At 42.5% G+C, this 17,267-nt stretch overlaps 1 protein-coding gene across 7 annotated transcripts in view; it reads right to left on the bottom strand.

Moving 5' to 3' along the window:
• Positions 1–5,321: 5,321 nt before the first annotated feature.
• The window catches only part of LIPK (lipase family member K), a 57,179-nt gene continuing 45,233 nt past the window's right edge, over positions 5,322–17,267 (bottom strand). For 6 of the 7 annotated variants that reach the window (XM_039223330.1, XM_039223332.1, XM_039223333.1 and 3 more), the window contains 4 exons: positions 14,942–15,088; positions 12,995–13,066; positions 10,162–10,233; positions 5,322–6,156 (listed from right to left, as the gene is read on the bottom strand). In XM_039223330.1, the coding sequence (XP_039079261.1) occupies positions 5,917–6,156; positions 10,162–10,233; positions 12,995–13,066; positions 14,942–15,088 (531 nt within the window). In that variant the 3' untranslated portion in view covers positions 5,322–5,916. The remainder of the gene's footprint in view (positions 6,157–10,161; positions 10,234–12,994; positions 13,067–14,941; positions 15,089–17,267) is intronic. The other variant, XM_039223337.1, reaches the window with a different exon arrangement.

The raw sequence follows: 17,267 nt of genomic DNA, 5'->3' as shown, positions 1-17,267 counted from the left end.
CAGAATAGTTTAAAATTAGTACAAACCATAGGACAAGGTCCACGTTTTCATCTTTAATGCCCTATCTCCTGCCTCCAGCACAGGTGAGGTGCAGAGTACATTTTTGTAAATGACTGACTTGTAACTTTAAGAGGAGTTGTTTGAAAACTTCTTTGGCAGTGATCAAAAAGACACTCCTAGAAGAGTCTAGTCCTCTGAGTCCCCATGTCCCTGCACAGAGTAGGCTTGAGGGAGAACTGAGAAGTTCCACGTTAAAGTATCCCTTCTCTGGAATCCAAACACATAATACCAAATCAAACTCAAAATATGAAATTCACATGATGTATGTGAGTGATAGTGATGTATCTTGTGGCTTCTACCAAAAATAAATTATAAATTTAAAAAAATGCTTTTAAATAAAGCACTAAAGACAAGGAAATCCAACCTGATTAGGAAATGCAATGTTGTCATTTAATTTTAATTGAGTTCCATTAGCTTAAGGCAAACGGTGTAGGCAGATCCTGTCAAGGAGAATGAAGAAGATGTGTGTAGGTGGATGGCCTTTATTTGAATGAAAGATATGCATTTGATTAGGGAAGCAGAGGCAGATGCATCTGGAAAAGCAAGGTATGGGAAACTCTGAGCTATAGCTAGGAAAGTCAGGATTTGGTGGAATAAAATAAAAAAGCATTAGAGGCATGGTAAGTTCTGGTACAGCGGTATTTCATGGTGAAAACACCCTTGGAGGGAGGAATAGGGAAGATGAATCAGTGGAAAAACTTGTAGTTAAAGATATTAAGGAGGAAGCAATAAAGCTTGTGCAGAACAAAACTGATGTAGTAGAAATACTACATTCGGGGCGCCTGGGTGGCTCAGTTGGTTAAGTGTCTGACTCTTGATTTCAGCTCAGGTCATGAACTCATGCCTCCTGAGATTGAGCCCCACATGGGGCCTGTGCTGACAGAGGGATTCTGTCCCTCCCCCTTTCTTTGCCCCACCCTGAGCTCACCAACTCTCTCTCTTCCCCTCCCCCCACAATAAATAAACTTAAAAAAAAATGAAATACTACATTGGATCAGCATTTTGGAAATACAGTTCTAAGCCTATTTTACTCACTAACTCATAGACCTTGGACACACCACTTAAACTCTCTCGGACTCTGCATACTCACAGCTGAAACTAGAGGGCTAGGTGGCTCAGTCGGTTGAGCGTCCGACTTTGGCTCAGGTCGTGATCTCATGGTTCTTGGTTTCAAGCCCCACATCAGGCTCTGTGCTGAACGTTTGCTCAGACTCTGGAGCCTGCTTCAGATTCTGTCTCCTTCTCTCTTTGCCCCTCCTCTGCTTGCCCTCTATCTCACTCTTCCTCTCAAAAATAAATAAATGTAAAAAAATTTTTTTTAAACCAGAGGGCTGCATTCCATTAGTTTCCTGCAACATACGAATCACAGGAGACAATTTTAGGTAGAACACAGAGGGACTTTAAAATTTTTAATAGTTATGACCTTTTCTAAATTACCTTCTGTATGTCGAGTTACCCTAGCTATGCACTGGCAGAATGATATAATCTTTAAAAAGAATCTTGACTTCCGCTTCTAGCCATAGGAGAATAATAGGGTCTGGAATTACCATTGTCCCACAAGAAACTAGAACATTGGAATCCATGTAATAGCAGTTTTGAGACATTGGACATTGGGCTGCACAGGCCTGCTTTCATTGAAGGGAAGGAAATGAACGGGGTATTCTCTTGTTGAAAACCTTAGTTTTCTGCCTCCTGGTCATTTCTAGATCACAGCAAAGGTAGAGGAACTCCAAGAAAGCTCAACGGGAGTGGGGTAAAATCACAGATACCAGGGAAGCCACTGTGGTTGGAAAAGAGCTTGAGCCAGGTGCTTTGGGATATGCGCACCCTGGGTTCTGCTCACACAGACCCCCATCTCTGGGACTTCCTGGAGAACCGCTTCCCACGTGAGGAGGTGACATGCATCCAGAAGATGTGTGACCCCCTGACTCCCCTCCACAGCCTGGCTGGGCCCCCAGGCTGTCTGCATGGGCATCTCTCTGAAAGGCTCACTCTGAAGCACAACTAGGAGACTCTAGAGCCCAGTATCCTTCGAGGGGTCCCTCTGACACCCCCCTGATGCTGGGGATTCTGCCTGAGCCTCTTCCAGCGGCCACTAGGCTGCTTTTTAACCACCCTGGAGCCCTCTCCCAAGATGTGGACCCAACGGAAACAGTAAAGCGTTTTGCAACAACAACAACAAAATGGAAGGAAGGAAGGAAGGAAAGAAGGAAGGAAGGAAGGAAGGAAGGAAGGAAGGAAGGAAAGGAAGGAAGGAAGGAAAGAAAGAAAGAAAGAAAGAAAGAAAGAAAGAAAGAAAGAAAGAAAGAAAGAAAGAAAGAAAGAAAGAAAGAAAGGGAATGGAAGGGAAGGGAAGAGACGGAAAAGAAAGAAAAGAAAAGGAGAGCAGAGGAGAGAAGAGGAAAAAAGAAAAGAAAAGAAAAGAAAAAAAGCTCAGTTTTTAGTCAGGTTTAGCTGACTAGCAGAAAAAGGACAATAAAATCGGTGAGTCAGAACACCAGAGAAAGAAGATAAGACAGAGAAAGAGTTTCTGAAATAGGCGAGGCATCCCATGGAGCTCTGGCTGAGTAATAATGTGCCCATGCAAAAGGTAGAATCCCCACAAGAGTGGACAGAGTAAAACTTTCCGAGAAAGAACAGATGTCAGAAAACTAGAAGCAAAACAACTCCTCCAGGCACCCAGCACCCACGCACCCAGGCACCCACCCACTGAAATTCCCGGCAGCCGGCACCAGAGGCCTTTTGGAACATTGGGGGACATTCAGGAGAGCCTGCTGCAAGTAGACGAGTCAGTGACAGGGCAGAATTTCCTTAGAGAAGAGATTGCTCTAGACCTGCCCTTAGGAGATGAAAAACAAAAACAAGCATGTCTCAAAAAAGCAAATTAACTGACTGCCAAAAAATTCGTAACCTCATTTAAAGGAATAAAATAAAGCTTAACACTCAGCATTGCAAAATTCAAAGCCTGACATCCAAGAGATCATTCAGCCATAAAGCAGGAAAATAGAACCCACAACCAGGAGAGAATCAATCCATAGAGCAAATCTATAAATGAGAAAGATAATTGCATGAACAGAAAGTATGCTAAAAGAGGTCCCAAAAGATGCTTGCTGTGCTCAAGGATTTAAAGAGAAACATAAAAAGGTCGCCTGGGTGGCTCAGTACTTTAAGTCCGACTTCAGGTCAGGTCACCATCTCACGGTTTGTGAGTTCGAGCCCTGCATCAGGCTCTGCGCTCACAGCTCAGACCCTGGAAACTGCTTCGGATTCTGTGTCTCCCTCTCTCTCTACCCCTCCTCCGATCGCACTCTGTTTCTCTCTTTCTCAAAAAAATAAATAAATATTAAAAAAGAGAAAAACATAATATAAAGAGGAGAAAAACAGAAGATATAATAGCTACCGAAATGGGATTTCTACAGCTGAAGAATATAGTCTCCAAAATAGAAAATGCAGCAGATAGGATTAGGCAGACGAGACACTGTAAGAGAAAATTTGTGGACATGAAGACACACAACAGACACTATCTAAAATGAAGCACACAGAGAGAGAACACTGGGGGGAAGCACAGCTTCACTGACTTGTGGGTCACCAGCAAGTGGTCGAACACATTGATTAGAAACCCAGGGAAAGTGAAGGGAGCCAAGATATTTGGAGAAATAATGAGCAAAATGTTTCTAAATTTGATGAAAACCATAAATCCACAGATCCCCGAAGCCAGTTGAATTCCAAGCAGAATACACAACAAAACCACCCCAAAGCTCAGTGAAGTCAAGTTGCTAACACTCCATTGGTGAAAAGAAAATCTTAAAGCAGACAAAGAAAAAAAAGGATGGTAAGTCCAAAGACACGAATATAAGAAATCACAGACTTATCAGAAGCTGCATGCTGGAAGGTAATGGACAGCATTTAAAAGCACCGAGGGAGTAAGAACAAATTAGGATGCACCACGTCAGTCTAAGATTCTCTTGTCAGGGGGCGCCTGGGTGGCTTAGTTGGTGGGAGCGTCCGACTTTCGCTTAGGTCATGATCTCGTGGTTCGTGGGTTCGAGCCCTGCGTCGGGCTCTGTGCTGACTGCCAGCTCAGAGACTGGAGCCTGTTTCAGTCTGTGACTCGCTCTCTCTCTGACCCTCCCCTGCTCAGGCTGTCTCTCTCTCTCTCTCTCCCCCCTAGAAATTAAAAAAAAAAAAAAAAAAAAAGATTCTCTTGTCAGAAAAAAACAAATCTTTTAGAAATGAAGGCAAAATGCCTTCAGGGATCAGCCCTACTGGAGACTCTGGGAGCCTCTCAATCTTTTCCCAAGGATCTACACACGGGCAGCTTCTCTCCCTCTCTCCCCAGGGGGCACAAGACCACCAGGGACATGCAAATCAGAACCAGCACGAGGAGGTATCCTCACACCTGTTAGGATGGCTGTAACAACAACAATACTAACAACAAAACAAAACAAAAACAGAAGAGAAGTGCTGGCAAGGATGTGGAGACATGGGCCCCTCCCACATTGTTGGTGAGAATGTAAAATGGTGCAATCTCTGTATAAAACGGTATGGGAGTTCATCAGAAAATTAAAAACAGAACTACTGTATGATCCAGCATCACACTCCTGGGTACATATTCAAAAGCCTTGAAATCAGGGTCTTGATAAGGTACATTTAGGTCCATGATCATCCCAATATCATTGATAATAGGGTATGGAAAACAACTTAAATATCCACTGACTGGTGAATGGGTAAAGAAGATGGACTTTATACATAGATATAATGGCATATCATTGAGCCTCAATGACGGCAAAACAAAGACTCTTTCAGACAAACACAGAATTGATCGCTAGCAGGTAGATCTGCCAAACAAGAAAATTGGAAGGAAGTTCATCAAAACAAGAGAAATAAGGAAATAATACAAAAGGAACAGGATCTCTCAAGCTTTTTAAAAAAATTTTTAATGCTTATTTATTTTTGAGACAGAGACAGAGACAGAATGCAAGCGGAGGAGGGGCAGAGAGAGAGGAAGACACAGAATCTGAAGCAGGCTCCAGGCTCTGAGCTGTCAGCACAGAGACTAATGCAGGGCTTGAACCCATGAACCATGAGATCATGACCTCAGCCGAAGTTGGACACTCAACTGACTGAGCCACCCAGGCGCCCCCAGAGTCTCTCAAGCTTTTAACTGAAGAGAAAAAATAATAATCACAATAATAATAATGGTTTGTTATTACTCTGAATGGTGATTTACTATTGCTGATAAGAAATTTCCACAAACTTGGTGGTTTCAAAGAATTTACATTTATTTTCTGGCTCTGGCTATGGGTCAGTAGTCTGGGTATGCCACAGCTAGTTTCCTGCAGCTTAGTGTCTCCTCCACGGCTGCAAATGAGGGGTGGGCAGCCTGGTGCTCAACTGGAAGATTTACTGGGGATTCAAGGGCTTTCAAGTTCATCCAGGATTTAGATGTAATTGATCTTGCAGCTCTATGACTGAGAATCCGGTTGTTTGCTGGTTATCTGCTATGGGCACAGATCCTAGAGGTCATGCAAGCTTCTTCCACATATCTGTCCTCTTCATCAAGCCAGCAAGGGAGATCTCTTCTCCAGTCTACTTGATGAAGTCTCATATAATATAATGCAATCAGGAGCTGACGTCCTTTGCCACAAACATGATCCAACCAAGGGTGTGACACCATTACCTTTGGCCATTCTGTTGGCCAGAACCAAGTCTCAAGGGCATCCCACACTCAAGGGGAGAGGGTTACACCAACACATGGGCACAAGGAGGTGAAAACCATCAGAGTGGTCACCTTAGGGTCTGGGCGCCACATTTATTATTTTAAAAATGCACTTGCTTAGAGAAAGGAATATGTATTTAATTTTGCAAACATTCATCCATCAGTCTAATAAGGTCTTGGTAGATTTCCTGGGGTGCATCCTGTCCCAGGTAAAAATCCACATGATTGTAGTGTGGAATCAACTTGTAGTAAATGAGCCTGGGAATTTTAGGCAGTAAATTCTCAACATCCTTGAGGTCAGCCACACGGTCATGTCCGCCACTCCACACAGCTGTGGGCACTTGCATCTTAGTGACATCGTACAAGGGAGGTGTAAGCTAAGTATGATTGGAGACATAGATTTCACAGAAAATTACATCAGGGGAGTAATGTGACCGATCGTTAAGCAAGTTCTTCAGATACCAAAAGTATGCAGTTAGAATACACTTAATGATTTACAAACACTAAAATGTTAGAAGTACTTGAGAGCACTTTTGTGCAATGATATGAACTGTGCATAAAGAAAAAGATAACCATGAAATTCTTGATTGGTACTCTGGGGAAAATAGGAAAGAATCCTTGAGAAAGGGTGCTCTTATTTCTATGGGGGAACATCTTTCTTTTTAAAAAATTTTTACAAAGTTTATTTATTTTGAGACAGAGCAAGCGGGGGAGGATCAGAGAGAGAGAGAGAAAGAGAGAATCCCAACCAGGCTCCCCACTGTTGGCACAAAGCCTGACATGAGACTCAGCTCCACGAACCATGAGATCATGACCTGACCTGGGATCATGACCAATTGCTTAACTGACTGAGCCCCCCAGGTGCCCCTACGAATGACCATCTTTCTAGTAGGGCTTGCTTCTGGGAGTATATCCTTTTTGAACAAAATATATGTATTTATGTAGAGGATACACGTAAATACCTCTTCTCTTGTGCAGAAATCTGGGCTCAGGGGATTATTGACACTTGATCCGACTCTCTGGAGAGCATTGAGACCGATAGATGAAAACATCTGAAGTATGACATGAATGAGGAGCCAGCCTGTTCCAGAGGAGAGCGATTATGACGCTAATGTCTTTCCCCTTCCCTCTGGGATCCAGCAAATTCCATCCCCCAGCTCCTCAGTGGCCCTGGATGACCTGGCCTGGCCCATCAGTCTTCATTCCTCTGGCCTCCATGACTGAATGAGAAGTGGGCACATGGCTTAAACCGGGCCAGAGTTCTCTCTGGAACTTTCTACGAGTGCTCCTGAGCAAAATATTGGCTTCTTCTCTGGCTTTGTGGTTGAAAGAACCATACGAGTTAAGTACACCCAGTCACCACCTTACTACTCCATCTTGAAATAGCCTGAGAAGGAAAAGAGCATTTGCAGGCAGAACTGGAAGAGAGGGAGGGGTACAGGGAAGAGGAGCGCCGGGATGACAGTGTTCCAGTCCCCAGCCATCGTGAGTTTATCACCACACTGTTTAGTGCAGTAAAGCAGTACATAGATATTTTAAACCTAACGTAGAGTTGTCCTCTGCCATGTGCAACTGAAAGAATATGGATTACCACCGTATTCCAAGGACCGAATCGTGTTTTCCCCAAATTTGGATGTTGAAACCTTAACCCCTAATTTGATTGTGTTTGGAGATAAGGCTATTATGAGGTAATTGGGGTTAAATGCAGTCATAAGGGCTGGGTCCTAATTGAGTAGGACTGGCAGCCTATAGGAAGGGGAAGAGAGAGATCTCTCTCTCTTCTTCAAGTGCACGCAAGGAGGGAAGGCTCTGTGAGCACGTGACAAGAAGGTGACGCTCTGCAAGCCAGGAAGAGGGTCCTCCCCAGAGCCCCACCTTCTGGGGCTCGGACATCCAGCTTCCAGAATGTGAGAAAAAAATTTCTGTTGCTTAAACCACTCAGTCCATTTTTATGGCAGCCTGAGCAGATTACTACACTATTGTTAAGAAGTTTTGGCAGCAGGGTTAGGAAGAAAAGGTAACATGGACAAAGGCATAGATCCTTGGGAAACTGTAACCTTGGCCAGGGAGAGGTTTCCTAGACTAGAAATGTACCAGATGGGCAGGGGTGGGGCTGACTTGAGGACTGTGCACCTGCAGTTCTCTTAACAGGGTGATATATAAGCAGAGAACACAGGTTCGGTCATTACAGAAGTTGCTGTTGGCCGATGCGTTGGTGTCTAGGGCTTTGCATTACTAAATATCTTAAGAATATCACCTGTCCCCTATATTGCTGGGACAATTCTAAGCCCTGAGCTTAGAATCAATGAGATAAATGAGAGGGTATAGCTACGAGAAGGCAGTGAGAAAGGCAGAGAGGCTAGTGAGTGCCGATCAACGCCCCAAAGGCAAAGAGCAACTGAGGCAAGAACAGGCATGCTTTTCCTGACTCTGGTTTTCTCAGCGGGATAATACAAAGCATAAATACTTAGATGCAAAGATGGACAAAGGTAAAGAACAGAAAGACAACACACCCAGAGACAGCTGTAAGTATTAGCGAGCTCTATGGCAAGAGAGTAGGTCTGAGGAGCCCCTGAAATCAGAATACATTTACTGCAATGATTTAGGACCCCGTGAAGGAAGAAAGGGGGCCCAGAAGATGGTAGAGCAAAAATACATATGCAAATCAGGATGTAAATGAGACACATTGGCTTTTGGCTAAGATTTTTTTTTAACTTAGTAATGAAGGATTGGTGATTACATTGGTCATTATGACTGTCTAATTTATGGTCATTGCTTATACTTGTGACAAAGGTTATTGCTTTCTACATATGCATGTTGTTCACCCTCAGCTGCTTTGGGGTTTTCCATTTCTTCCCCAAGGTCCCAAGCAAAAGATTCATATGTGAACTTGAATCACTGTGTATTCTGTGTATTTGCTGCAAGTGTAACGACAACGGGAAAGCTAATCCCTGTGGCTCAGTTCTCATCCAAGTTGATGTCTAACTCCCACAAGGTAAGCTCATCTTGCTAGGATGAGAAATTGGTTAATTACAAGATGAGAAAACTCATGTATCTTTGATATCTATCAGCATGAAGCCAAAATCATGTATGGATTTCTTTGTAAATACTGGAAAAAATAACAACTAAAACACCACATATTTCCATTTAATACAGAACTTTGGCTTCAGAAGTTTTCATAGATTATGTCAAGAAATATCTTGACACACCATTCTCTGGCAGATAGCAGTACTTCCTAAAAGTGGTATTTCTGTCTGGTATATCTTCAATGTTCCATGTTTTGTTTTGTTTTTTTATGAGTAGTAAATGTCTTCCCAAAGAAGTAATAGGGCAGTGTTAGTTCATTTTATAAGAGAAAGAAAATAAATGAGAGTATGTTCCAGAAACAAAGATTATATATCTTTAATTCTCTTTTTAAAATATGGTCTTGGGTTGCCTGGAGGGTTCAGTCAGCTAAGTGCCTGACTCTTGATTTTGGCTCAGGTCATGATCTCACGGTTTGTGAGTTCAAGCCTAGAGTCAGGCTCTGGGCTGACCGTGCGGAGCCTGTTTAGTATTCTCTCTCCATCACTCCCTCTGCCCCTCTCTCTCTCAAAATAAATAAATAAATTTTGAAAAAAATATGCTCTTGGTTAAGTGCTGAGAGTTTCTATTTTTTTGATATTTATTTATTCATTTTGAGAGAGAGAGAGAGAGAGAGAGAACTAGGGAGGGGCAGAAAGAGGAAGAGAGAATTCCAAGCTGCTACCGCAGGGCCTGACGTGGGGCTCCATCTCATGAATTGTTAGATCATGACCTTGAGCCGAAAGAGTTGGATGCTTAATTAACTGAGCCACCTAGGCACCCCAAGAGTTTCTATTTTTTGAGAAGGAATAAGTATGGTTATAAAATCATCCAGGACCACCTGAGTCATATCCTGGCTTATTACTAAGCTAAATAATTTTGACAATTTACCTAACCTCTCTGAGCCTCTGCAAAAGTGGAAACAATAATATTTACCTTGCAAGCCTTTATGAGGATCAAAAGTAATATGGAAATATTAAAAAAAAATTTAAAACAGGACGCCTGGGTGGCTCAGTTAGTTGAAAGTCCGACTTTGGCTCTAGTCATGATCTCACAGTTTGTGGGTTTGAGCCCCGCATTGGGCTCTGTGCTGACAGCTCAGAGCCTGGAGCCTGCTTCAGATTCTGTGTCTCCCTCCCTCCACCCCCCTCTCTCTCTCTCTCTCAAAATATAAACCATTAAAAAATTTAGAAATGATGATATGGAACATGGTAAGAAACCAATAAGTAGAAGCTAATCTATATAAAATATCAGGCATAGTGTTGGAACCTAGCAGGTGCTTAGTGAGTGGACACTGATGGCCATGGTCATCTATGTACCTGGTGAAAGTGCATCATGTTCTCATCAGGGTTTCCCCAGTCAAAAGCTTGGAACAGACCAGAATTAGCAGCCTATGACAAAATAGAGATAAAAACACATTACAATGATATACGAAAGCAACACACATTTAAAGACTGTAAACAGAGGGGTGCCTGAGTGGCTCAGTCAGTTGAAGATACAACTTCAGCTCAGGTCATGATCTCTCGGTTCCTGGGTTCAAGCCCCGAGCCGGGCTCTGTGCTGACAGAGCCTGGAACTTGCTTGGGATTCTGTGTCTCCCTCTCTCTCTGGCTCTCCTCCCACTCACGGTCTCCCTCTCCCCAAAAATAAATAAACATTAAAAAAAAATAAAGACAGTGAACAGAAAATATACAAAGAGGATGACATTACATTCCCACTCTTTAGGCACAGGAGCTAAAATCCAGTAAAGAGTAATAAGCCAGATAAGAAAACTGATACGAATTGAAAAATAATTCACAGAACTGACTGACCATCTTTTATTCTCCCCTAACCTTCTCCAGTGAAAATTTCAGACAGCAATGTCTTTATTTTTGAGAATTAGAGAGAGAGAGGGAGAGAGAGAAAGAGAGAGAGAGAATGAGTAGGAGAGGGGGACAGAGAGAGAGTCCCAAGCAGGCTCTGAGCTGTCAACATGGAGCCGGATGCGGGGCTTGAACTCATGAACCGTGAGATCATGACCTGAGCGGAAACCAAGTCAGATGCATAACTGACTGCACCACCGAGGCACCCTGACGGCAATGTCTTTATAGGCTATAAGGCTCTGCATAGAAATGTTTATAAGGATGCTGGGTTGAATGATTCTTGAATATCTTAGCTTCAGGAATTGTAATAATTTTTTAAAAAGGCACCAGCTATTCACCTACACTGAAAAGTGACCGATATTTTACTAAACAGCTGCATACAGTATCCCTGTCAGGATATTATCACTGCAGCCCCTATTCCTGAACACTTTTGTTGCTCCCGAAAGGAATGTTCACTCGGAGTGGCTTCAGTGCTTCCTGTGGGAGGTGCTCTGCCTCCCCAGCAGCCTCCCTGTCATCAGGAACGGGGCCACAGGCTGAGTGTCTGAGACAATGTGCACACCCCCAGGGTGTTTTCATGTTTAGACTTCTGCTGTAAGAACAGAAACGATCATATACCTGCACGCCTACAGTCTCCATCTTCTCTTATTTGCCACCAGGTTGGACGAAGGACACAGGTAATGTTCACATTTCACCTCACACGCTCCAGTAAATGACTCTCACACTGTCCCAAGGGTGTTTTCTGAACTTGACTCTCAGATTTCCCCCCCCCCACACTCACTGATTTGATCCCGATTTTGAGTTTAAAATTATTCCCATCATGCCTTCTATGGACAGAGGCGGTCTGCTGTGGTTGGTTTTCACAACGGCAAGCAGTAGCGTGGGCTCGTTAGCTACCTGGGTCCTCGCAGCAAACAAACTTGGTTTGAATCCAGGCTTAATGGGTTATCGAAAGCGTGATCCACAGCAAGTTATGTATCTTCCCTAATTCTTGTCTGTGAAATGGGAATGACGACATTTTCCTCATAGAGAAGATTAAATAAGGTCATGCATTAAGTGAGGTGCTAGGGTGCAGCACCTAGGAACACGCAAGAACCCTCTTTTTGCTAATATTACTACTATTGTCACTGTCGTCGCCATTGCCTTAGTTGTCTGCACAACTTATGACAAGTTGTCCTAAGTTGTCTCATCTCCCCCCCTCCCCCACTCCCCTGACTTATTTCTGTCCTGAGGAGGACTTTCTGATACAGGAGAAGAAGCCTTTTTAAGAGCAGTGAGCTGTGAGACATGTAAGGGACTGGCCGGAATCTTTGTGGAACGGGGGTGTCAACGCCTTCATGGAAAAACTGTTAAGAGAAGTCAGCGAGATTGAAGGAAATCACACTTGTGAATAGCAAGGACACATAGTAAGTGCTCAGTAAACATGACATTGGACTTGTGTTCCCTGGAAGGCCATGTCCATCACAGACTCTCTCTGTTTCCTTCCTGGGAGGAGACCTTATGCCCTGAACATCTTTCTTCCTGCAGGAATGTGAGCGCTTATGTCTTAGGGATGGGACTCTTCAAAGGAGTTCAGAAACCCTCAACTGGTGTCTCAGGCTATCTATAGCAATGATTCTCCACCTTAAAGCATGGAATGGACTTAACTGGGGTGGAAGTGTAAGTGCAAACTTGTAGGGATCTTGGATATGTCAAAACTTTGGGAAGACCCTTCTCTCTCCCTCCCCCCATACACACACACACTCATATACACTTGGTTCAGAAGGCTGTGCCAATTGAATACGACTTATCTCTGAACTTGCTGACTATTGAGTAACACAGTAGCACACACAGAAATTTAAACTGAGAGTGAAAACAGAAACCATTTATCTATTTTCATCTCTATCTCACATTTAACTTGCTCAGAAGAAGCTGAAAAGGCCCATATGCCAATAGGAGGATGCGTGGATCTTTCTGGAATAGCCTCTATCCTGTTACATAAAGTTCTATTAGAACCGATGGTTTTCCAAAAGAGGAAGTACAAACTCTCCCCTGAAAAGTCAGTTTGGAGTAATCCAAAAATCAGAGTTCAGTCCGAATTGGTGGGAACCAGGCCCAAACACCAGAAACCGAGGACATGGAGAACAGAAGAGAGAACAGGGACTCAACACGAGCTGATGCTGATTTTGGAAGCATCCATTCAGCTGACAGTGCAGGTGCCTGCAAAACCCCTCAGTGGGCTTTTTGGGAGTCCCGCTCAGGGCTCTTGGAGAGCTGTGTGTGCATCAGACCAAGAGTGGGAAGCACATACCTGGGCCCAGTGCAGCATATTCTGAACAGATGTTCCCGCAGGGCTCTGTGCCAAATAAACATCCAAGCGACTCTGCAAAGTAGAGGTTATTTCTCATCTGGAGGCTAATCATATGACCATACCACAAGTAAACTTGAGTATTTTCTTTCTCTCTCTTGAGAATAAACATGTACCATACCCTCTTTAAGAACTTTCTCCTCCCTTAGCTCTATTCTGTCCTTTACAGTCTTCATAAAGCCCACTGAGGGCATCCTGCTGGTCAAAGATGCGAGCATGCCTTTTCTCTCCAGCCTCACCTCAGATGGCCCAAGAGTACAGGGGGCCAAAGAATTAGAACCCCAGTGACCTTATTCACCTTGTGCTAAGTCCCAAAGGACATTCTGAGAGAGTTGTTTATCATGAGACATTGAGAAAAGATCTGAATGTTTCCTTTGCGGTCTGATTTTAAAAACACAGTGAATATTTAAAAACATAGGGCTCTCTGAAAGTTTGTGGAACATAATCCATACAAGATTGGAAACTCCATTGACATTTAGATTTTTTTTCTGGATTAAAAAAAAAAGCCAACTTGATTTTTTTTCATATTTTCCATTGCCTTTCTGTTTTTTACATTTTAGTATACAGAGCAGTTATTTTTCCAACAAAGTGAACATAGAAAGAGCATGGAGCTTTAAAACAAAAACAAAAACAAAAACAAAACACTACCCCTCATGAGCTAGCCAAACCTACTGAATCAATATCAACCTCTCTAAGGTTGAGTCCTTTGGACATGTGTACTCCTTCAAAGGTCCACAAACTCTACCCAGGCATCCGTGGGTGTCCTCCACTAAAATAGATATCCTTGCAGAGAGTATAATATTCCATAGGCCAGTTCCCAACAGTTAAAAGCAAAAAAACCCCGGCAATCTGACTGTATAAATGGGCAATAAGGGCCCTCAGTAAATGTTTGAGGGGGCCATGTTATGAAGTCTTCCTCTACCAAACTCTTGGGCCATGTCAAGAGACTGCTTTTGAAATTATCCCTATTGTATTTGCTTACAGCTCTTTTTACTCAGCTCTGCCCACTGGACATGCTACCATCTAAGTGACAGGCACGTGCAGTTCCCTCAGTAAACTGAGAAAACAAAAAAAGGAATGTGAAAAGGCAGGGGCTAAGGCATGTTCTTCATAAATGGCCATTTATAAATCTTGTCTGAAAGCAAGAAAAGTGTTTAATCAGTGCTCTCCAGTAACAGAGGGAGACTAGGCTCTGGGTGGAAGTCTGTGAGATAGTCGAAGACCATTTTCAACTTTGTCCTGCCTCTGGTTTCAAAGATACCTCCTCTCTGGCTGGGGAGTAAATAGTACCTTTGCTTCTTCTGCCTCCCACCTAGTCAGCTCACAGTGACTAAGGAAGAAAAGGATTTCAGCTGGAGAGGACTCACCAAGAAACCCCACTGATCCTTCTCAGTGTCCCTTGAACAGTGAATCTGTAGCTCTCATTGGAAGGCTATCCCTTAATCCCAATGGATTAAAGAAGTAAGTGGTTCACAAAATGAGTATTTCCAGATCATGTATGAAAGTGGAAAATTGGTTTAAAAAATACAGATGACTGGGCTTACTCCCTGAAATTCTACTTCAGTAGGTCTATGATAGGCACACCTCAGACACAGCAAGATAAATTTCAAAACCAGAGCCTTCATGTAAGTGGAGGACTTTGCCGATGGTGGCACTTTGGCCAACAGCAAGAGTTGGTGAGAATGTTCAGTGACAAAGCCTTCTTCCCAATTCTTCCTACTAAAGCAGGTAGATGCCCCCCCCACCCCCCCAAGCTTTGGTTGGAAGCCATCAACATGTAATTTCGATTCAGGAAACAAAAAAGAGATCTTGAGATATGATTACCATGTGATTCAGAACTCCTCTGTGCAACAAAATAATGCTTTTCTGGATCCAACTACTTACACATACCATGTTTAAGTTTTTGGGATCAAATCCACTCAAAGTAAAGAGGAAGTTGCTGCAGAGATGATGGAATAGCTTCCGGTTGCACACCTTGGTGGCAATGAACTGGTCAAAAAATGTATGAGGGTAGAACATCTTGTCACCAAATAATGCCTGCAAGATTAATTTAAGAGACCATCAGATTTCGTGGATGTGGATGTCAAAAGTGGTCATTCAGCCAAGGACTGGATGGAGGTGATATCTGCTCAGTGCTAGTCCTCAGTAAAATGGAAAGGCCTGTTAAATTTGGTTTTTAGTTCTCCCAACCCACCTTTGTGGTCTTCCCAACACATCTCTTGTTGCCTTTTCCCAAGGTCCTCTTCTTGGGATGTTTTACAGAACACCTTCTGAGAACCTAGCCACCATAGGAAATCGGTAAGGCTTTGTAGTCACGGATACCCTGGTTCAGTTCTGGACTCTGTCTATATACCTTAAGGAAGTATTTAATTTCTATTATCCTGAACTTTCTCAACTATTAAATAGAAAATTAATATGCATCCAACCATGTTACGAAGGACTGTTTTGAAGATCATATGTCATGTTTAAAAGGTACCTACTGAATCTCCTAGCAAACATTCCCCAAACAATAACTATTATTATAAGTAGTGAATGATACAGACTTAATGAGCCATTCCTTCCAGAATCTTTTGATGAACTCTTCCAGAGGCAAAGCTTTTTTTTATAATTTTTTTATAGTTTATTTAATCTTTGAGACAGAGAGAGACAGAGCATGAGTGGGGGAGAGTCAGAGAGAGAGGGAGACACAGAATCTGAAACAGGCTCCAGGCTCTGAGCTGTCAGCACAGAGCCTGATGCCGGGCTCGAACCCATGAACCATGAGATCTGACCCGAGCCAAAGTCAGAAGTTTAACCAACTGAGCCACCCAGGCTCCCCCACAGGCAAAGCTTAATCCCCCTAAGATGTATCTTTACTAGTGAAATTTCAGGCAATGTTGCCAGTGAGTTGAACTTACCTTTCGAATTTTAGGAATCCCTTCAAATTAGAACATAAATTCATATCAAACTCCTGTGCATATAAAATGAATCTTATTTTTGCTTCACAAAAACTAGTTTTATAATCTTAGGATAATAAACTAGATATGAAGATGAAACATCCATTTAATTAAACATCCATTTAATTCAACATCCATTGGAAACATCCATTTATATTAAAAACAACAACAACAACAAAGCAAAACAAATCTAGCTTATCTTTCTCCTGGAAGACTTTATTTAGATTAGATTGATTAGATTAGATTAAAACAATAATAGCTAGCATTTATTTTTATTGCACCAGTGCATGCTAAGATCTCACACTTTCTGTGGTAAACTCGGTCCAGTAAATTCCTACTGGGTAGAGTTGGTTGAATTCTGAATTTGAAAAGTGGTTATTTTATATGGTCAAAGGTAATCTTCATTTAATGGGATGCTTGCTATCTTCTGGAATATTAATGGAATCTCTGATACACCATGACTTCATCTACCCCTTCCTGTGGGAGGGAGGAAGGGAAAAAGGAGAGGCTACAATTGTTAAACTAGTTCAAATCATACTTCTTGAGGTCTGGAAAGCGATAATTAACGATGGCAGACATTATCTAATTTATCCTGGCCTCTTATTCATTTAGTCTCGATCCCTGGGACACTTGAACAATATATTAGATAATTTTTAAATCCACTTATGGAAACATAACACTTCCTGTGTAACCGTGTGCATGATAATTAGTAGTAGGTTCAGACACATAGAACTTTTTTTAAAGAATGGTTTCTTCTTTTTTTTAAAAAAAGATTTTATTTTTAAGTAATATCTATACCTGGGGCACCTGGGTGGCTTAATCAGTTGAGCATCTAACCCTTGATTTTGCTCAGGTCATGCTCTCATGGTTTGTGAGTTCAAGCCCTGCATTGGGCTCTGTGCTGACAATGATTCTCTCTCTCTCTCTACCCCTCCCTTGCTTGCTCTCTCTTGATCAAAATAAATGAAAAGAAACTTAAAAAAAAAAAAAGTAATATCTAACACCCAACATGGGGCTCAAACTTACAACCCTGAGATCAAGAGTCACATGTTCTACCACCTGAGGCAGCCAGGTGCTCCTGCACTTACCTCTTAAAAGAACGTTTACATCTATTCTATGTTCTCAAGTGTGATAATCTAAATAGGCTAGCACATGAATAAGTAGCTAAGGTAGAAAGCAGGGTCTGGTTTAAATCAGTGAACATTTTTCTTTTTTCTTACGTTAAAAAAATTTTTTTTATAGTTTATTTATTATCCTGAGAGAGACAGGGACAGTGTGAC

The sequence above is a fragment of the Hyaena hyaena genome, unplaced genomic scaffold (assembly GCF_003009895.1).
Source record: "Hyaena hyaena isolate Hyena2069 unplaced genomic scaffold, ASM300989v1 scaffold_1329, whole genome shotgun sequence".
Lineage (NCBI taxonomy): Eukaryota > Metazoa > Chordata > Mammalia > Carnivora > Hyaenidae > Hyaena > Hyaena hyaena.
Note: the sequence above shows the minus strand (reverse complement) of the source record. Positions and strands in the feature narration are given on the sequence as shown.